The sequence below is a fragment of the Gouania willdenowi genome, chromosome 1, assembly GCF_900634775.1.
Source record: "Gouania willdenowi chromosome 1, fGouWil2.1, whole genome shotgun sequence".
NCBI lineage: Eukaryota > Metazoa > Chordata > Actinopteri > Blenniiformes > Gobiesocidae > Gouania > Gouania willdenowi.
This window is the reverse complement of record NC_041044.1, coordinates 17,539,901-17,555,721: the sequence shown is the minus strand read 5'-3', so window position 1 is coordinate 17,555,721 and position 15,821 is coordinate 17,539,901. Positions and strand designations below refer to the sequence as shown.

The following is a 15,821-nucleotide window of genomic DNA, read 5'->3' as shown; positions in this document are numbered from 1 at the left end:
GGGGTCTGTCACGTTAAACATGCGTTTGAAACTTGTTTGTAAAGAATCTTGTCGTGATTACACATTAAACGGTAAAATCGGTTTTTATTTTGACTTTTTTAAAAGCTCCCTCAATAAATAATCTGATTTCGATTTTATATTAATTAATCATGCAGCCATATCAAACGTATACTGTAGTAATTAACTTAGGTTACAGTTTCAACTTTAAAACTACAAATATTGACCTCTATGGACTTGTTTTTTTGTTTTATGGGTAGCTAAGGATACAACTATATACATCTAGAGAGAAAGTACCATGATTAAAATGGGTTATGCAGTACAGTAGTCCCTCGTTTATCGCAGGGCTTAGGTTCTAAAAATAACCCGCAATAAGCGAAATCTGCGAAGTAGTCAGCTTTATTTTTTACAATTATTATACATGTTTTAAGGCTGTAAAACCCCTCACCACACACTTTATGCACTTTCCTCAGACAGGAATTAACATTTCTCTCTTGTTTAAACACTCAAAATTCAAACCTTTGTAGATTTTAAGACATAAACCTGTTTTCAAACATACAGCACTTCAGAGTCGCACTGCTAGCGATCAGACCGAACACATTCAGAGTCTTTGTTGACGATGACGTCAGGCCGTCAACACGGGCACCGCTCTGTTCATCCATTCAACCATGGAGTAGAAGCTGTGTGTGACCACCTGGAGCTGTATGACACGGCCTTTATAACCGGGACCGGACTGGGAAGGATTTGGCGTGGAGGAGAATCAGTGAGGAGGAGAAAAAGAAGAGCAGCTCCTTGCTTCAGCAGGCAGTGAAACTCACCGAGTTGGATGCGAGTGAACGCAGCATTAGCCAATCAGGACGCAGAACACAATGCGCGTTCATACATTGTAAAAAAAAATGCATCCAAAATTGCACTGTAAAAAAATCCGCGAAACACTGAGGCCGTGAAAGGTGAACCGCGATAGAGCGAGGGACTATTGTACATGAGGGAAAAAAAAGGATAGAAAAAATGAAACAAAAAAACACGAGTGTCCCTTTAATGCATCTAAGAAACAAAATTGGGTCTCAGACATTTGATATATTTCACCCACTGTGTCCAATGAGATCTGATCATTTCTGACCCTAAATTCAAAGAGAGTTACCTTTAAAATCTTAAACTTTTTTGTTTATCAGCCTACAATCAGCTGTTCCTCCACAGATTCTGAGAACACAGATGCTTCACAGATGCTTCATTTCTTCTCTATTTTATTCCCCACAGGTTATTTCTGTAAGTGTTTGGCCTCCTTCATGGGCACACACTGTGAGATCTCCATCAGTCCTTGTGCCTCCAACCCCTGCCTGTACGGTGGCACCTGTGTGCCCCGAGCTGAAGACTTTCTCTGTCAGTGCAGAGGGCAGTACTCAGGGCAAAGGTATCATCACACCTACACATTGTATACTGGAAGACATCATGTTTGTCATGCACTTTCCTTGTCGTACATTCACATAATAAACCTCCACTATTTAGAAGTATTAGTATGGATTCTTTCTGATATTAGAAAGTTTGTTTTAATCATCTGTGTTGTGAATGCAGGTGCCAGCTGGGCCCGTACTGCAAAGATAATCCCTGTAAAAACAGTGGGAAGTGTATCGACAGCCTGGACGGCCCTGTTTGTGAATGTGAGCCTGGTTTCCACGGAGAACGGTAAACCAGTCTTAATTTGGCAAAATGCACTCAGTTATTAAATAGAGCTGCTGCCCGCCATTGTTTTTTATTAGATAAAATCATAGTGTAGGACTCATAGATCAATGAAATTACGTAATTTACTCCATAAAGAAAGGGCAACTCAATTCAAAGTAATCTCAAATCGCTTCACAAAATATAGAGTCCGTAGTAAGAAAGAAAGAACACAACAAGATCCATATGAACAAGCATTTTGCGACAGTGGGAAGAAAAAACTATTTTTTTAATAGGAAGAAATCTCCAGCAGAACCAGGTTCAGAGGTGGCAGCCATTCGCTTCAACTAGTTGGAGTTAGTGGACAGAAGGACCAACAGAATAGGATAGAGAGATAGAACATCCGAGTGTTCCAGACTAGTTGAGCCGTGAACCATCGATCAGGAACCACCAGCTCCAGCATCATGACACCTGAAAAGAGAAGAAAGCGTAGGGTGAGGAGAAGGCACAGACTGCAGGAAAAACATGATACACTATGACACACTCATTCCTAGTGGTGAGGTTAATATTAATATTAAATGTTGTGCGGTCTCCCACATGCTCTGATGCTACCATTACAGGCAGTGTTTTGTCTTGTATTGGGCGCACGTAGTGAACTCGACGATCACAATCAGTACAAGATCACTACAAGAGGGAGCTTGTCCGCTTGAATTATCGCAACTATACAGTGTACGCTTTAGTAAATGAGTAGGTTTTGAATGTAACGGTCTCTCACAATGGTCTGAGGTGCTGACCATTGAGTCTAGTGGTCTGTGATTGTGACCAGAACAACGAGACCATGTCCATTTTAGGTTATTGCTATTATATGATATACGCCCTAACAAACAGGAGGTTTTGAGTTTACTTTTAAAGGTGGAAAGAGTAGCAGCCTCCCGTACTAAGACTGAGAGCTGGTTCCAAAGGCGAGGAGCCTGGTAGCTGAAGGCTCTGCCTCTTGGCAAAGGCTGAAGTTGTCGCTTAAATGTTTGTTTCCATCTCCACTCTAAACACTCCGTTTGTTGAAAATTTCCCACATCAAATTATGGGATGTGAATCCCCTTAAAAGGATGGATAGAAGTTTATTCCTATTGTGTGTTTATTTGCCAGATGAGGACAGTGATTCACTTTTTGTTCTATTTGTTCCTGATATTCGCTGTGATATCAGAATGAAGTGAAAACACAGCTATGCATGTCTCTTTGTGACTCCACATCCCACAATGCAATACGGCAAAATGTCAACAAATGGAGTGTTTAGGGTGGAGATGAAAACAGACTTTCAATTTTGACTTTTTTTCATTTCTTTTTTAAACGTAAATGTTCGATTCATTGATCTATGAGGCATACGCTATGTTTTTATATAATAGATAATTGTTGTGGGGATCAACTTTAAATGTTTGGGTTTCTGTCTGAGAAAATAATAGTAGAGAAATTGTAAAAAAATGACAGTACATGACAACCAATCCCAGTTATGCTGTTCTATTCTACCTTCTCTACCTTATGTTTATTATTTTTAAATCACTAAAAAAAGACCCTTTAAACAAATCAAGCAGCCATTATGTGCTTCTTTCATTTTTGATAACTTTTCCAAATATTCTAAAGATCAGGTTGAAACTGTGATAGTTGGGCCACATGGCTCAGAAAGCAATGATGCATATGATGTGAGTCAAATGATAATGTGACAGCATGAAAGCACATTTACACACTCCAACTGGAACGTGTGTCACTGAGCTATCCTTCCATGCCACAGGTGTCTGGGTGATGTTGACGAGTGCATAAAGAGCCCGTGTGTGAACGGGGGCCATTGCCAGAACACCTACGGCTCCTACAGGTGCAACTGTTCTCTGGGCTTCAGAGGACAGCTATGTGAGCTCCGCACCGAGATACACAACGAGTTCATCTCCTCCTCCTGGAACATCGGCCGAGAGGAGGTGATCGGCATCGCAGTCTTTGTCTCCAGCATCTTCATCCTGGTCCTCCTCTTCATCATCATTCGCAAGAGGGCGTGTCGCAGCAAATCAAAGAACAGAGATGACGACAAGGACGGCAGAGGGTCAAACGTGCCTCACTCCTTCCTCCAGAGGCCTTACTTTGACGCCAAGCTAAATAAAAACATCTACTCAGACATCCCCCCTCAGGTGCCGGTGCGCCCCATCTCTTACACTCCCAGCATTCCCAGTGACTCCAGGAACAACCTGGACAGGAACTCGTTTGAAGGCTCCACCATCCCGGAGCATCCTGAGTTCAGCACCTTCAACCCTGACTCTGTACATGGGCATCGCAAGACTGTGGCTGTGTGCAGCGTAGCACCCAATCTGCCCCCGCCCCCACCCTCCAACTCCGTCTCTGACAGCGACTCCATCCAGAAGCCAAACTGGGATTATGACTATGATGGTGAGTTGAATGGCTCAATCTTTAAAGAGTAACTGAACCCCTGCTTTCTCCTGACATCACTGTACTGTATTACATTCATTTTTAGATTTTAAAAGATATATTAATAACTTTCAAATATGGGCAGTTGGACCAGGATCAATCAATAGCACTACTTCATACCCAAAAACATTTGAATTTATCAGAAAAAAGATCGATTGATGACATCACAGCTCCATTTGCTTGCGATCATAGATTATTTTTTGGATCTTTTGGTAGCAAAGTTATATCGACATCTTTAACTTTTCCTGATTATTTAGGGCAGGTTTCTCAAATGGGGGTACGCGATGGTACTACAGGGGGTACTTGAGAGCGAGAAAGTGGAAAATTAACAGATGAAAACATTAAAAATGTGGTGCTTTGTAATGTTTATTTTTAGTTCAAAATGATAATCATAATAATGATGATTAAAATGATCTAGAATAGAACATAATCTAAAAATACAAGGTTCAGTCTGGGTCCCACACCAGGTGGGAGATGAAAAACTATATAAATATATTAATTCAGAGTTACTAAATACTCTTTCATTCCACTTATTTACAATGGGATTCTTTAAGGTGTGTGTTATTACTCATTCATTCCATCATTATGCTCTATAGTTGTTTTTTATAGAATTCTGAGCAAAAAAGAAATAAAAGAAAGGGTCACAAAAGTTTTAGAACCACTGATTTAGAGCAACCACAAGCAGCAGAAATGGTAATTTTGACAGAAAAAGCTGCTGAATGATCTAAAAAGCAGGCTGAATGCTTCACTCCAATAGAAAACAATGAGATGTGTGACATCATCAATCACTTGATTTCAAGATGGCGGATTTAATACGTTTTTAAACGGTAAGGTAGTCCCATTTTTAAAAGCTGATAAAACGAATATGGTGCTAAATAATAATAATAATAATAATAATAATAATAATACTGTTTTGTTAGGTAAAGATCTTCTAATAAAGACTTTAGGCCACATTAGTAAAAACAGTGGAGGATCCCTTTAAATGGAGATCTAGTTTTAAGGAAGAATTACAAGAAATAGAAAATCGCTACTGACCAAATAACTTTCTCTTCCAGCTAAAGTGGTGGACTTGGACCAGTGCCTGACCAAGAAACCAGTGGAAGACACAGCCTGTCATCCTTACAACACCAGAGGCAGCATGTCTGAGGTCCAGTCCCTGAGTTCTTTCCAGTCTGAGTCCTGTGATGACAACGGTATGCTGCCATCTTAACCCTTTCTCCCTTTACTGAGACCTGATGTTTCAAAATCAAGTTGATCTTCGTCCAGTGGTTTCCAACCTTTTTTTATCATCATGACCCAATTTGGATATCACTCATTTCTGGTCACCTCAAAGCCTTTTTTAGTTTTGGATCATGTTTGTTATAATGTGTAACATTCAGAGTATTAGTTAGGATTAGTGCACAATGTGATAAGATGCTCCAGTTCAAATATTTTCATATTTTATTTTATTAAATTTTTCTTCCTATTTCTCCTTCTTTTAACTAGTGTTATATTTCAGAATACAGTTGTTTCAGATTGTGTTTTTAATCACTAATTATTGTTATTATTATTATTATTTATCAATTACTGGACACTTCCATTTACATTTCAGGCAACCCCTAGGTCAGTTGTTCCCAAACAGGGGTACGTGTACCCCTAGGGGTACAGGGGCACATTGCAAGGGGAACTCGGAAAGATTTAACAATTAATTTAAAAATAATATGGAAATGTCCGTAGTTCTTTTTTATGCTATTTTTTGAATAAATTGACTACAAACTATATCTACCATTGCTGAATAAAATACTATATTTTCTTGTAATGTATTGAAAAATAATTATGTTATGGTGTAGAGGCCATTTTATCACACTTAGCGAGACCGTATTTACTTACTATTGAAATAATCACATAAAGGTGCACGGTATTTAAAAAAAATAATTAATTCACTTCAAATTTCACTCATTGTTTTTAATTTGTAGATTAAGCTTCAGGGAACCTTAGGGGTTTAGGAGAGCCCACTGTTCCATAAATGAAAAAGTATATTAAATTACGGAGAGGGTACTTAAGAGAGGGTACACATGACTTGACAAATATGCAAAGGGGGTACACAGGACAAAAAAGATTGGGAACCACTGTCCTAGGTTGAAAAACACTGTCTTAGTCTGTTCTGATCTTATGATTCTGATAAATCTTCTAACACTTGTGTTTTCTTTGCTAATTTAAAAGGCAACCCTTCTTTTCTCTGTGCTGTGATTGGTGGGCCTCCCAGAGGCTCAGGGTCATGTGTTTCTCTCTCCTTTTTTCTCTCTCTCTCTATTGGCTGCGGGGCTTCAGCTCCCATTTGGATCAAATCGGTCCACAAATCCAGAACCAGGTTTTAAATAGTGGCTTCCTGCCTGTAAGTCCTTAGTCTTCACCCATTGGCTGGAATTCTCCAGGGATCATTTATCAGTGGTTGACGCGTAAAATTCAGCAGAAAACTGGGCTTTGATGACTTTCTCACACAGCGCTCACTTTCTGTTTGGAGATTATTCACAAATCCTTGTTTCTTCTTTGTTTACACACTTTGCTTTTCTTCTTCTTTTCTTTTTTTGTGTTTTTTTCTTTTCTCCACCATAGCTACAAACGGATGTTTAAAGCAAACATCTAGGAAGTTATCACATGGGTATATACATGGTTTTTATGTTCTCTCATTTCACCTTTACATCATCTTTCCTCCATCACTGAAGGTCATCAATACCTTACACATTTTAAAGTAAAATAAAGGCAGATAAACTCTCCTTTAGATCTGCTTCAGCTTTGCAACGCGTTCACACCTCTGGGGAATTTCACTGATTCTTCCACCTGTGTCGTCTACAGCACCAGCATCGTATTGTGTTGTTTTTGTGTTTCCTTCCTCACACAATCATTGCCCTCTACGCTCCCAGAATCCGTCCCAGCATCTCCAATAATTAGGGTGACCATATTTTGATTTCCAAAAACAAAAGGACACTCGGGCCAAATTCTTCGTACTCAAAAAGTACTCGACGTTTTCTTGAATTTACCTTGTAATGACAAATTACAATGTAATAAATAAATGAGTGGTTATTTTCCATAAGGTATAAAAAAGTAATTTCTCTCTTTGAAATGTGAAATCAATAGTGACTCAAGTCAACCACCTTTATTATGCATTCTAACAATCTCATATAAACTTTCTTGAAATCTCTCAATCATTAACAATGATAAATATCTCCTCCTAGAAATTAAAACTATAACAAAATAACTCATTGCTAACAGAACAGTAAATAATCATTAAATATTGATAAATAACCTTTTCAATTAAATCCACTGTTATTTGATCTCTTTATTCGCTCTCTCTCTCTCTCTCTCTCTCTCTTTCTCTCTCTCTCTCTCTCTCTCTCTCTCTCTCTCTCTCTCTCTTACTCTCTCTCTCTCTTACTCTCTCGGACTTTGGTCTTTCTCTTTTCCTCATGTGTGACGATTTTGTCAAAACAAAGCACCATCTTGTTAATGATTCTGTCACATCTGTGTAAATAAAGTTACCATACTAAACCATGCTGGCTTTAAAGAGCAACTCATTAGATCTTAGAAACTGGTGGAATTTCTCCAATAGAGCAAATATTAGCTGAGTCAGTCTTTTATATATAACATGTTCCCGACATGCGTTCAATGTCCCTGGGAAACCATTTAATTAATTTGTAAAATATCGCCGGACAAGCCGTGAAAAGAGGACATGTCTGGGTAAAAGTGGGCGTATGGTCACCCTACAGTCATGTGTTGTGTTGACCATCCTGATGTTTCAGTGTTGAAGCAGAAAAGACCAGAGAATGGTCACAAGTGACATGACTTTCATTACTGTGTGTTTCAGGGTTGGGGTCAATTATAATTGTAACTGCGGAATTGATCATTAATTACAATTATGGCGTGATTAGAATTATAATTGTAATTTTAGAATTCTGTTGCTGTTGTAATCATAATTAAATTGTAACTGACTTTACATAATTTACTTTGTAATTGAAATTCACCATGAAAAATCCATAAAAATGGATATTTGTAATTTAACGCCAAACTGGGGAACCACGTTACAGTTCTATGTACAGTTCTACACATATGTAGTTTACAATTATTAAAATAAGTTTCTTGTCAAGATTTCTTAAATTTGACCATTTTAAAAATGTAATTGAGGGATATACTGACACCAAAAATATTAAAACCTATATTTTTATATATTACGAAGCCTAACAAGGTAACCAATAGGAAATAAATTATGATAGATCATTGTTTTAGCGTATTTTACAGCTTTTTTAGAACCTGCTAACAGAAAGCTAACACAAGAGGAAGATTCACTTTAATTAGGTTATTTAATTCAGACTCAGTAATTGTGATTAATTGTAATTAAAATTTAGTAATTGAGAACATAATTGTAATTGACTCTCAGCGGGAAAATAATTATTGTAATTTACCTGTAATTGGAAAAAATGCTGGTCACTGTAATCGTAATTGAAATGTAATTAAACATGGGTAATTGAAAATGTAATTGTAACTGAAAAATGTAATTGACCCCAACCCTGGTGTGTTTAGCATTTTGTTCTAATGCTACATCTCTTCCACCCACTCTGCCCCTCCCCCTCCCCTCCCTCCAACAAGCCTCCATTGTGACAGTAATCCACCTGGTCAACACTGTGGTTGACCCGGTGGAGGGAGAAGGTACTTTTCCTGCTTCCATCTGCTTTGGTCTTTGCTGTTGCCATGTGTAGGACTTTTTCCTGAGCTGCCGTTAACTTAGTCATTAACTTACTCTGACAAACAAAACAAAACCTCCTCTGCTAAAGCTGCTGATTAATAACATTGGAGCGTCTAAAAGAAGAGGCTTTCACACCTCCACCGTCTGTTTAAGATAATGGCAGCTGTGTTTCATGCTGTGCGTGTAGTGTTTGTTTTTGTTTTTTTTATTTGCTTTTTCCGTTCTTGTGCTGAGCTGATGGGGCTTTTTTCCTCTTAGATTTTAATGTGACTTTCTCTCTCTCTCCTCCCATCACTGCACTTATAAAGTGTCTTTTTTGGCTCATGATCTGAAGAATCCAAGAGGTGACTTTTTACCTTCATCCTTTGTGTTCTCGTCGTTTGCTGGTGGTTTCTTACAGTGTGTGTGTGTGTGTGTGTGTGTGTGTGTGTGTGTGTGTGTGTGTCAGCCCTGGTTTCTCCTGGTGATGACTCACCCTGCATAATGTAAAAGCTCTCCACATTTAGTTGATGGATGAAGCATCTGAGGAGCGTTCTGTTATTGGACTGTAGCAGGACCAGGGCTGACTAACACTGTTGGTTCCACTAACACTAAAGTCACTGACTTACTGTAACAGCTGCTGTCACTCAATATACACAGGTGATGCTAAACAGCCCTAATGGCGCGTTCACACCAAACACGTCCAAAGCATCAACAGTGTCAGGTTTACATAGACAATATATGGTGGACGCGCTTCTCGGAGCATCGAGAGGTCCCGCTGCACATTCCACGCCTCCTGTGCGGCGCGTTTTGAAGCTTTACGCACGGTGGATGCTGACCATTTTGAGATTTCAAGCTTTTGACATGCGTCCGGCGCCTCCAACACCGATTTTGGGGCATTTTGCGGCGTGTCGACCAATCAGGAGCGTTTCCCAACCGTGACATATTCAGAATAATGAAGACAAAAAACACTAACCGGAGACAGATAGACAGGCACTCTTCTGCTGGAATAGAGCGCCTGTAGTTGGTGTCCTGGTAGGAGATGCGAGCGCCGATGCGAGTCAGCAGGTCGTCAAACCGGGCACTGGAGAGACAGAAGTAGCATTGAAAGCAACGCTGGTAAAACCAGAAACAGCACAGAGGCACAAATAAAGCCAAGTCACTCTCTGGATAACGTAGAGCCGATGAACGGGGGTCGGAGGCTGCGTGTTCAGCAAGGAACTCCACACAGTATTCTCCATTCACCCACACTTCTCTATAGCACTCTGACATCACAGTGCACACAGAGTCACACCAAAATACATCCGACCGGAAACACAGCCTTCTAAGCGCTTTGAGTGTCTATGATAAAGCTCTATATAAAATCCATTGCATTATTATTATTAAACACATGGTTCCCCACCACGTCACAGTCACTGGGTGAATTATTAACGTAACTGATTGCCTCACTATCATCCATTGTATGAACACCACCGGCAACAGAGAAGCCCCTCCTCTCGATGCGCTCAATACGCTCCCGTCCAGAGCATCTTCAACGCTGGTGACAAGCGTACTGATTAAATGAGCACAAGCGTCCTACAGGGGGCGTGAGGCACGATTTTGACTTTCAAACGCGTTTGGTGCGAACGCAGCATAAGAATCGCTCTGTGCATGGCTTTGTTAACGTGGACTATTGTAGGATTCACAGGATCACTGACAGGGTTTCTGTGTTTGTACTGTAAGCATCTTATTTATAAAAGGAATGACTGCAGGGTGAGCGTCAATTATAATTGTAATTGCACAATTGATAATTAATTCCAATTACAGCGTAATTATAATATGTCAAGTTCTTGCTGTTGTAATCATAATTGAAATGTAATTGAGTTTAGATAATTGACTTTGTAATTGTGATTCTATGGAATTTTGTGGAAATTTTACAAAAACTGTTCATTACAATTTAATTAAACACAAAACTGGGGAAACATTTTACATTTCTATGGCTCACACATATGTAGTTAACAATTACTAAAATATGTTTCATATCCAATTTTCCCATTAATTTTCCACTTCCTGTCAGTCCATTTTACCATTTATAAAAAAAATAAATAACCCAGGGATATACTGACACATAAAAGGTTCAGACACTTACGCTAAGAATATCAATAAGTAGGATGTAACGATTCACTCAACTCACGATACGATTCGATTCACGATTTTTTCATTTACAAAATGGGACTGTAGACAGGGGTAATGAATCATTTACTAACATATTTAAGAGTAGAAGGCAGCCAGACAGAAAGTATTAGCAGACGCCGCCAAAACTTCCGGATAGCGCCCACTGCTGGTTAAAAAAGGTACTGCGATTCAATTGTCAGAAAATCGATATCAACCGTGATACCTATGAATCGATTTTTAACTGCCTTACGATTAATCGTTACATCCCTATATAATAAGCAATATTTTCATTGATTAGTAATGAGAAACAAATGAGATGTTAGATACAATTCCTTAGTGTGTTTTACAGCTGAATTAAGACATGGGTCAAATGAACCCATTACCATAAAAGATGCTAACACAAAGCTAACACAAGAGGAAGGTTTAAATTGTGAGGGCTATTTAATTCATGTCAGGAACAGTAATTATGATTAATTGTAATCGAACTTTAGTAATTGAGAATGTAATGGTAATTGACTTTCAGACGAAAATAATAATTGTAATTTTAATTGGAAAATTCGCTGGTCAGCGTAATCATAATTTAGTTATAACTGAACATGTATACCGTAATTGAAGATGTAATTGTATTTGAAAAATGTAATTGAGCCCATCCCTGTCGTTATATTCAGCATTCACACAACACAGCAACTTCATGTCTACATGTCTGCATAATAGCTGATGGTAATAAACATCAAAACATACACTTTTTATTTATTCCTTGATTCACTGCTATATTTCAAATGCCTCCATACTTAATGTTTAATAGTAAAGGTGGGACGATATATCGTACAACAAGATATTGCAATGTTAAAACCTTAGAAGATGTATCGTCATGGTTATGGTTTGCTTTTATTTTACTTTTTTACGTTCCTATTGAGTTGAAAAGGTCAATATTTTCTGTTCCAAAAATATTGTTATCGTGATCCCATTATTGTCTATTACATCGTATCGTGAACTCTGTTTATCGTTCCACCGCCCTTTAAATAGTAAATAACAACAGTTGTCAATTTTCCGTTTCGATCTTTCACCCAATAAATAGAAAATAAAACCAAATACATAACTGAAAAATAATCAGTGAATCTTTGGCTGTTCTTTAATGTGACAGAAAGTTTAAACTGTGCTGCACATTTTATTTATTGATTTATTTAGACATTACATATCAGTCATCGTGTCAGCAAACAGCGTCAACATAAATATACCGGAGTTAGCACCATAGCTACATTTCATCTGTTGTCCCATGGCAGGTGAAGGTGAGATTACATACAGTCGAATAATAACATTTAACATACAGTGAAGCAACATGGCCCAACGGCGACCGTGGCTCAGGTGGTAGTGGGTCGTCTTCTGATCGAGAGGTTGGGGGTTTGATCCCAGTACCTGACTACGTGTCGAAGTGTCCTTGGGCAAGACACTGAACCCTAAGTTGCTCCCAGTGGTCGACTAGCGCCTTGCATGGCAGTCCTGTCCCACTGGTGTGTGAATGTGAGAGTGATTGGGTGAATGAGCTGATATGTAAAGCGCTTTGAGGGGATAAAGCGCTATATAAATCAAGTCCATTTACCATTTACAACATGAAAGCTGACTGATGTCACATATACTATTTACAATAAAAAACAACAGTCAGCAGTAGGGGTGTTGAAAAAATTCATAATGCATCCATATCGATTTTTATTTATTTTATATTTTTAACCTTTATTTAACCAGGAAAGTCTTTTCCACTGCAGGAGACATTGTAACTGCACAAAGACGTGCACTGAAACCTGGCCATGTTGACCTGCTTGTGTTTTTTCAATAAAATCTAAAAATTAAAGTATTAACTTTCTGCATTTATTTGTAGTTCTAGGCATAAACCTCAGTTAAGTTACACTAAAGTCAAAGTTGCTTTAAAAGCCACAGGCAGATTGTTATTTTTTTTATTTTAACTTGTTGGCACATGGCATTTTAACTGTTAAAGCCTATGTTTTGAGAGTAAAATATGCCAATAAAATATATTTCATACATAATGTTCTCATGAAGCTGTACACATTTACACATTAGTTGTTTCTTGAGTCATATATAAAAAAAAAAAAATCGCAATAATCGACTTATACTTTAACATCGGGATAGATCGCATCGTATCGTGACCTATGTATCGGGATATGAATCGTATCGCCAGATGCCAGGCAATACACACCCCTAGTCAGGAGTGTAAAAGATCCCTAGAAAAAAGTACCATATTATCTATGGGTGCATGACTGGTTTATTTTCAACCAATTTCTGAGAACTGCTTTGAATGTTGGGTAATGGCCACAGTTTCTGACGTTTTCTGGAAGTGTATTACATATATAAATGCAATAAACTGGATTAGTTTATGGGGATAAGGATCATAAATGTAACTGAACTAAAAATGAAAGGCTAATTTGGTGTGTGTTGTTGATTGTGTTGTGAGTAGTGTGTGTTGCGTGGTGTGGCACTGACCCGTGTTTCCCTGCATGGTGTGGATTAGCAACAATAACACAGTAATGTGTGTATTTGTAGCTGAATGCTAACATTTGTGTTCTTGTCCCACAGGATATCACTGGGACACATCTGATTGGATGCCAAGTGTTCAACTTCCTGGAATCCAGGAGTTTCCCCAGTATGAGGTTGTGGAGTCACCCGCCCCCCTGTACAGTGACCCCAGTGCTATAGACACCGACTACTACCCTGGTGGCTTTGACATAGAGAGCGACTTCCCCCCCCCACCGGAGGACTTCCCCGTTAACGACGACCTCCCCCCGCCGCCGCTGCCTGAGTACAGCGAGCGCTGCGACACGCTGCGGGGGCTCGGCAGGGATCTAGACCCTCCTGCTCAGGGCGGGGGCGGCGTCCGCCAGCGCCCGGCCCTGCCCCACCTCTACAGCCTTAACCAGTACCTGCCGCAGCACTGCTACCCTGGGGAGGGCGGTGACACGGAGGGGCCGCGCGGCAGCTCCACCTCTGCCACCATCACCCCGACGTCCACCCTGGGCGCCAACGGCTACAGGGGGGGCTACCCTTTAGTCTGCGGTCAGGACTTTGACTCCTCAGCACTGGACAACATGTCCATGTCTCTGTACGCGTCCACGGCCTCGTGCTCGGACATGTCGGCGTGCTGCGAGGAGTCGGAGGCCATGATCAGCGACTACGAGAGCGGTGACGACGGCCACTTAGAGCAGCTGGCCATCACAGCGCTGGACTCCACACAGCACACTGAAGTCTGACACTGGATCCAAACAAAAGTGCCTGAAACCACAGCTACACCTAAAGTTAGCTCGTCATACATCATTCTTAGTAAATGTAAACACACACACATGCAAGCTGACACAGAAGAGGAAGACCTTTACCTGAGTTAGCACTGCTGTTGCTTTCATCATCATCGTCACACAGTGAATCGTCCGAAGGGTCAACGTGTCAGTGTAACAACAACGTCAAGAGAAAAAAAGAAGAGAAAACACCATTGTTACGTCTTTGTTTCTAGAAACAGTACAAATGTTTTTATACGAGCCCCTTGTTTTCAGTGTAAATTGAACTGTACAGTTTTGATTTTAAAGGTTTACTAGGCTTTGTAGATAATCTTTTGCTTTTTATTTTCAAACAAGTTAAATGGTGTGACAATATCAGCCTTACTGTTGCTCACGTTCATGGAAAAAAAAGAAGTGGTGAGAAAAAAAAAGAAGAGAAGAGCGTGGCTTTTCTAGAAATAGTGTACTACTCGTAAAGTTGATCAGCTTTTGCTCATTACAAAAAGAAAAAGGGTCTTCAATGAACGACTGCATATTCTTGTGTTTTTGTTTCTTTTTGTTTTTTTTTTTAAATTGTTTGTTTGTACATTTTGACTTTGAAACCTCTTTATTTTTCCACCGAGAAAATGGGACCCAATATATTTATAGTGCAGAGTTATCCATGGACACGTGACTTTTCAGGTGTCTGTGTGTGTCTGAAAAACGCTGTGGTCTTGTTAAGGTTTTTATTGAATACTGCCACAAGCATCACGCTTTCCTATGGCAATAAATTATTCCTAAAAAAATACCCAGACTGTCTGTGTGCACTTATTTCCTTCATGAATGAAAGCTTGAGGTAAATTTGTAAATATTGTTACTAATTTCCACATTAGCATATTTAAAGTAGGAGTCACAGAATATGATCGTTAAAAAGAGAATAAGTCAGTTGTTTTAAGGTGCTTTAAAAGTAAAATTGCCATAACATGGTTGTCAGGATTTTAGGTGGTTATTTTTATTCGTACTTTTATTCTGGGTTTATTAATGTTTTATTTTAAATGAGAATATTTTTCTATGTAAACATGTCTGCTGTACAAATCCTTATTTTCAAACAATGGCAAAATCTGACATTTAAGCACCTGAATGAACAATACAACTGAATTAAATCTTTAATTTCTAACACTAAGACTAAAGTCAGAGTTTTTTTTTAGATCCTTGATAGGAAATTAATCATTAATTTTGATCTGTTTATTATTATTATTTAGATTTTAATACAGTATTTCAATATTTTGTAGAAATGCAAATTTTCATCTCCCTTTTGTTTTTGTTGGTTTATAATCAAAGTTTGGAATATCCAAAATAAAGTTTTGTTGCATTCTGTGTGCGATGACGATGTACAGGTAAACGTATCTAATGTAATGCTCTGTTTAATTGTTAATAATAGAATACAAAAATAGAATAATCATTCATTCAACCAGTGAAACCCTTTACATGATAATTATATGTTATTATGGTTTAAACTGTAAACGCTGAGGGCAAGTTTAGCATGAAAAAACATTATTTGCACTCATAACTTTTTTATTATACGT

At 38.9% G+C, this 15,821-nt stretch overlaps 1 protein-coding gene across 7 annotated transcripts in view; it reads left to right on the top strand.

Moving 5' to 3' along the window:
• Positions 1-15,033, top strand: part of fat1a (FAT atypical cadherin 1a) — a 100,108-nt gene extending 85,075 nt beyond the window's left edge. For 2 of the 7 annotated variants that reach the window (XM_028456431.1, XM_028456414.1), the window contains 6 exons: positions 1,255-1,408; positions 1,570-1,680; positions 3,440-4,083; positions 5,178-5,315; positions 9,151-9,186; positions 13,565-15,033. In XM_028456431.1, the coding sequence (XP_028312232.1) occupies positions 1,255-1,408; positions 1,570-1,680; positions 3,440-4,083; positions 5,178-5,315; positions 9,151-9,186; positions 13,565-14,235 (1,754 nt within the window). In that variant the 3' untranslated portion in view covers positions 14,236-15,033. Of the gene's footprint in view, positions 1-1,254; positions 1,409-1,569; positions 1,681-3,439; positions 4,084-5,177; positions 5,316-6,432; positions 8,051-8,745; positions 8,806-9,150; positions 9,187-13,564 lie in introns of those variants that run through there. The other 5 variants (XM_028456440.1, XM_028456424.1, XR_003674736.1 and 2 more) reach the window with 4 other exon arrangements.
• Positions 15,034-15,821: the final 788 nt, after the last annotated feature.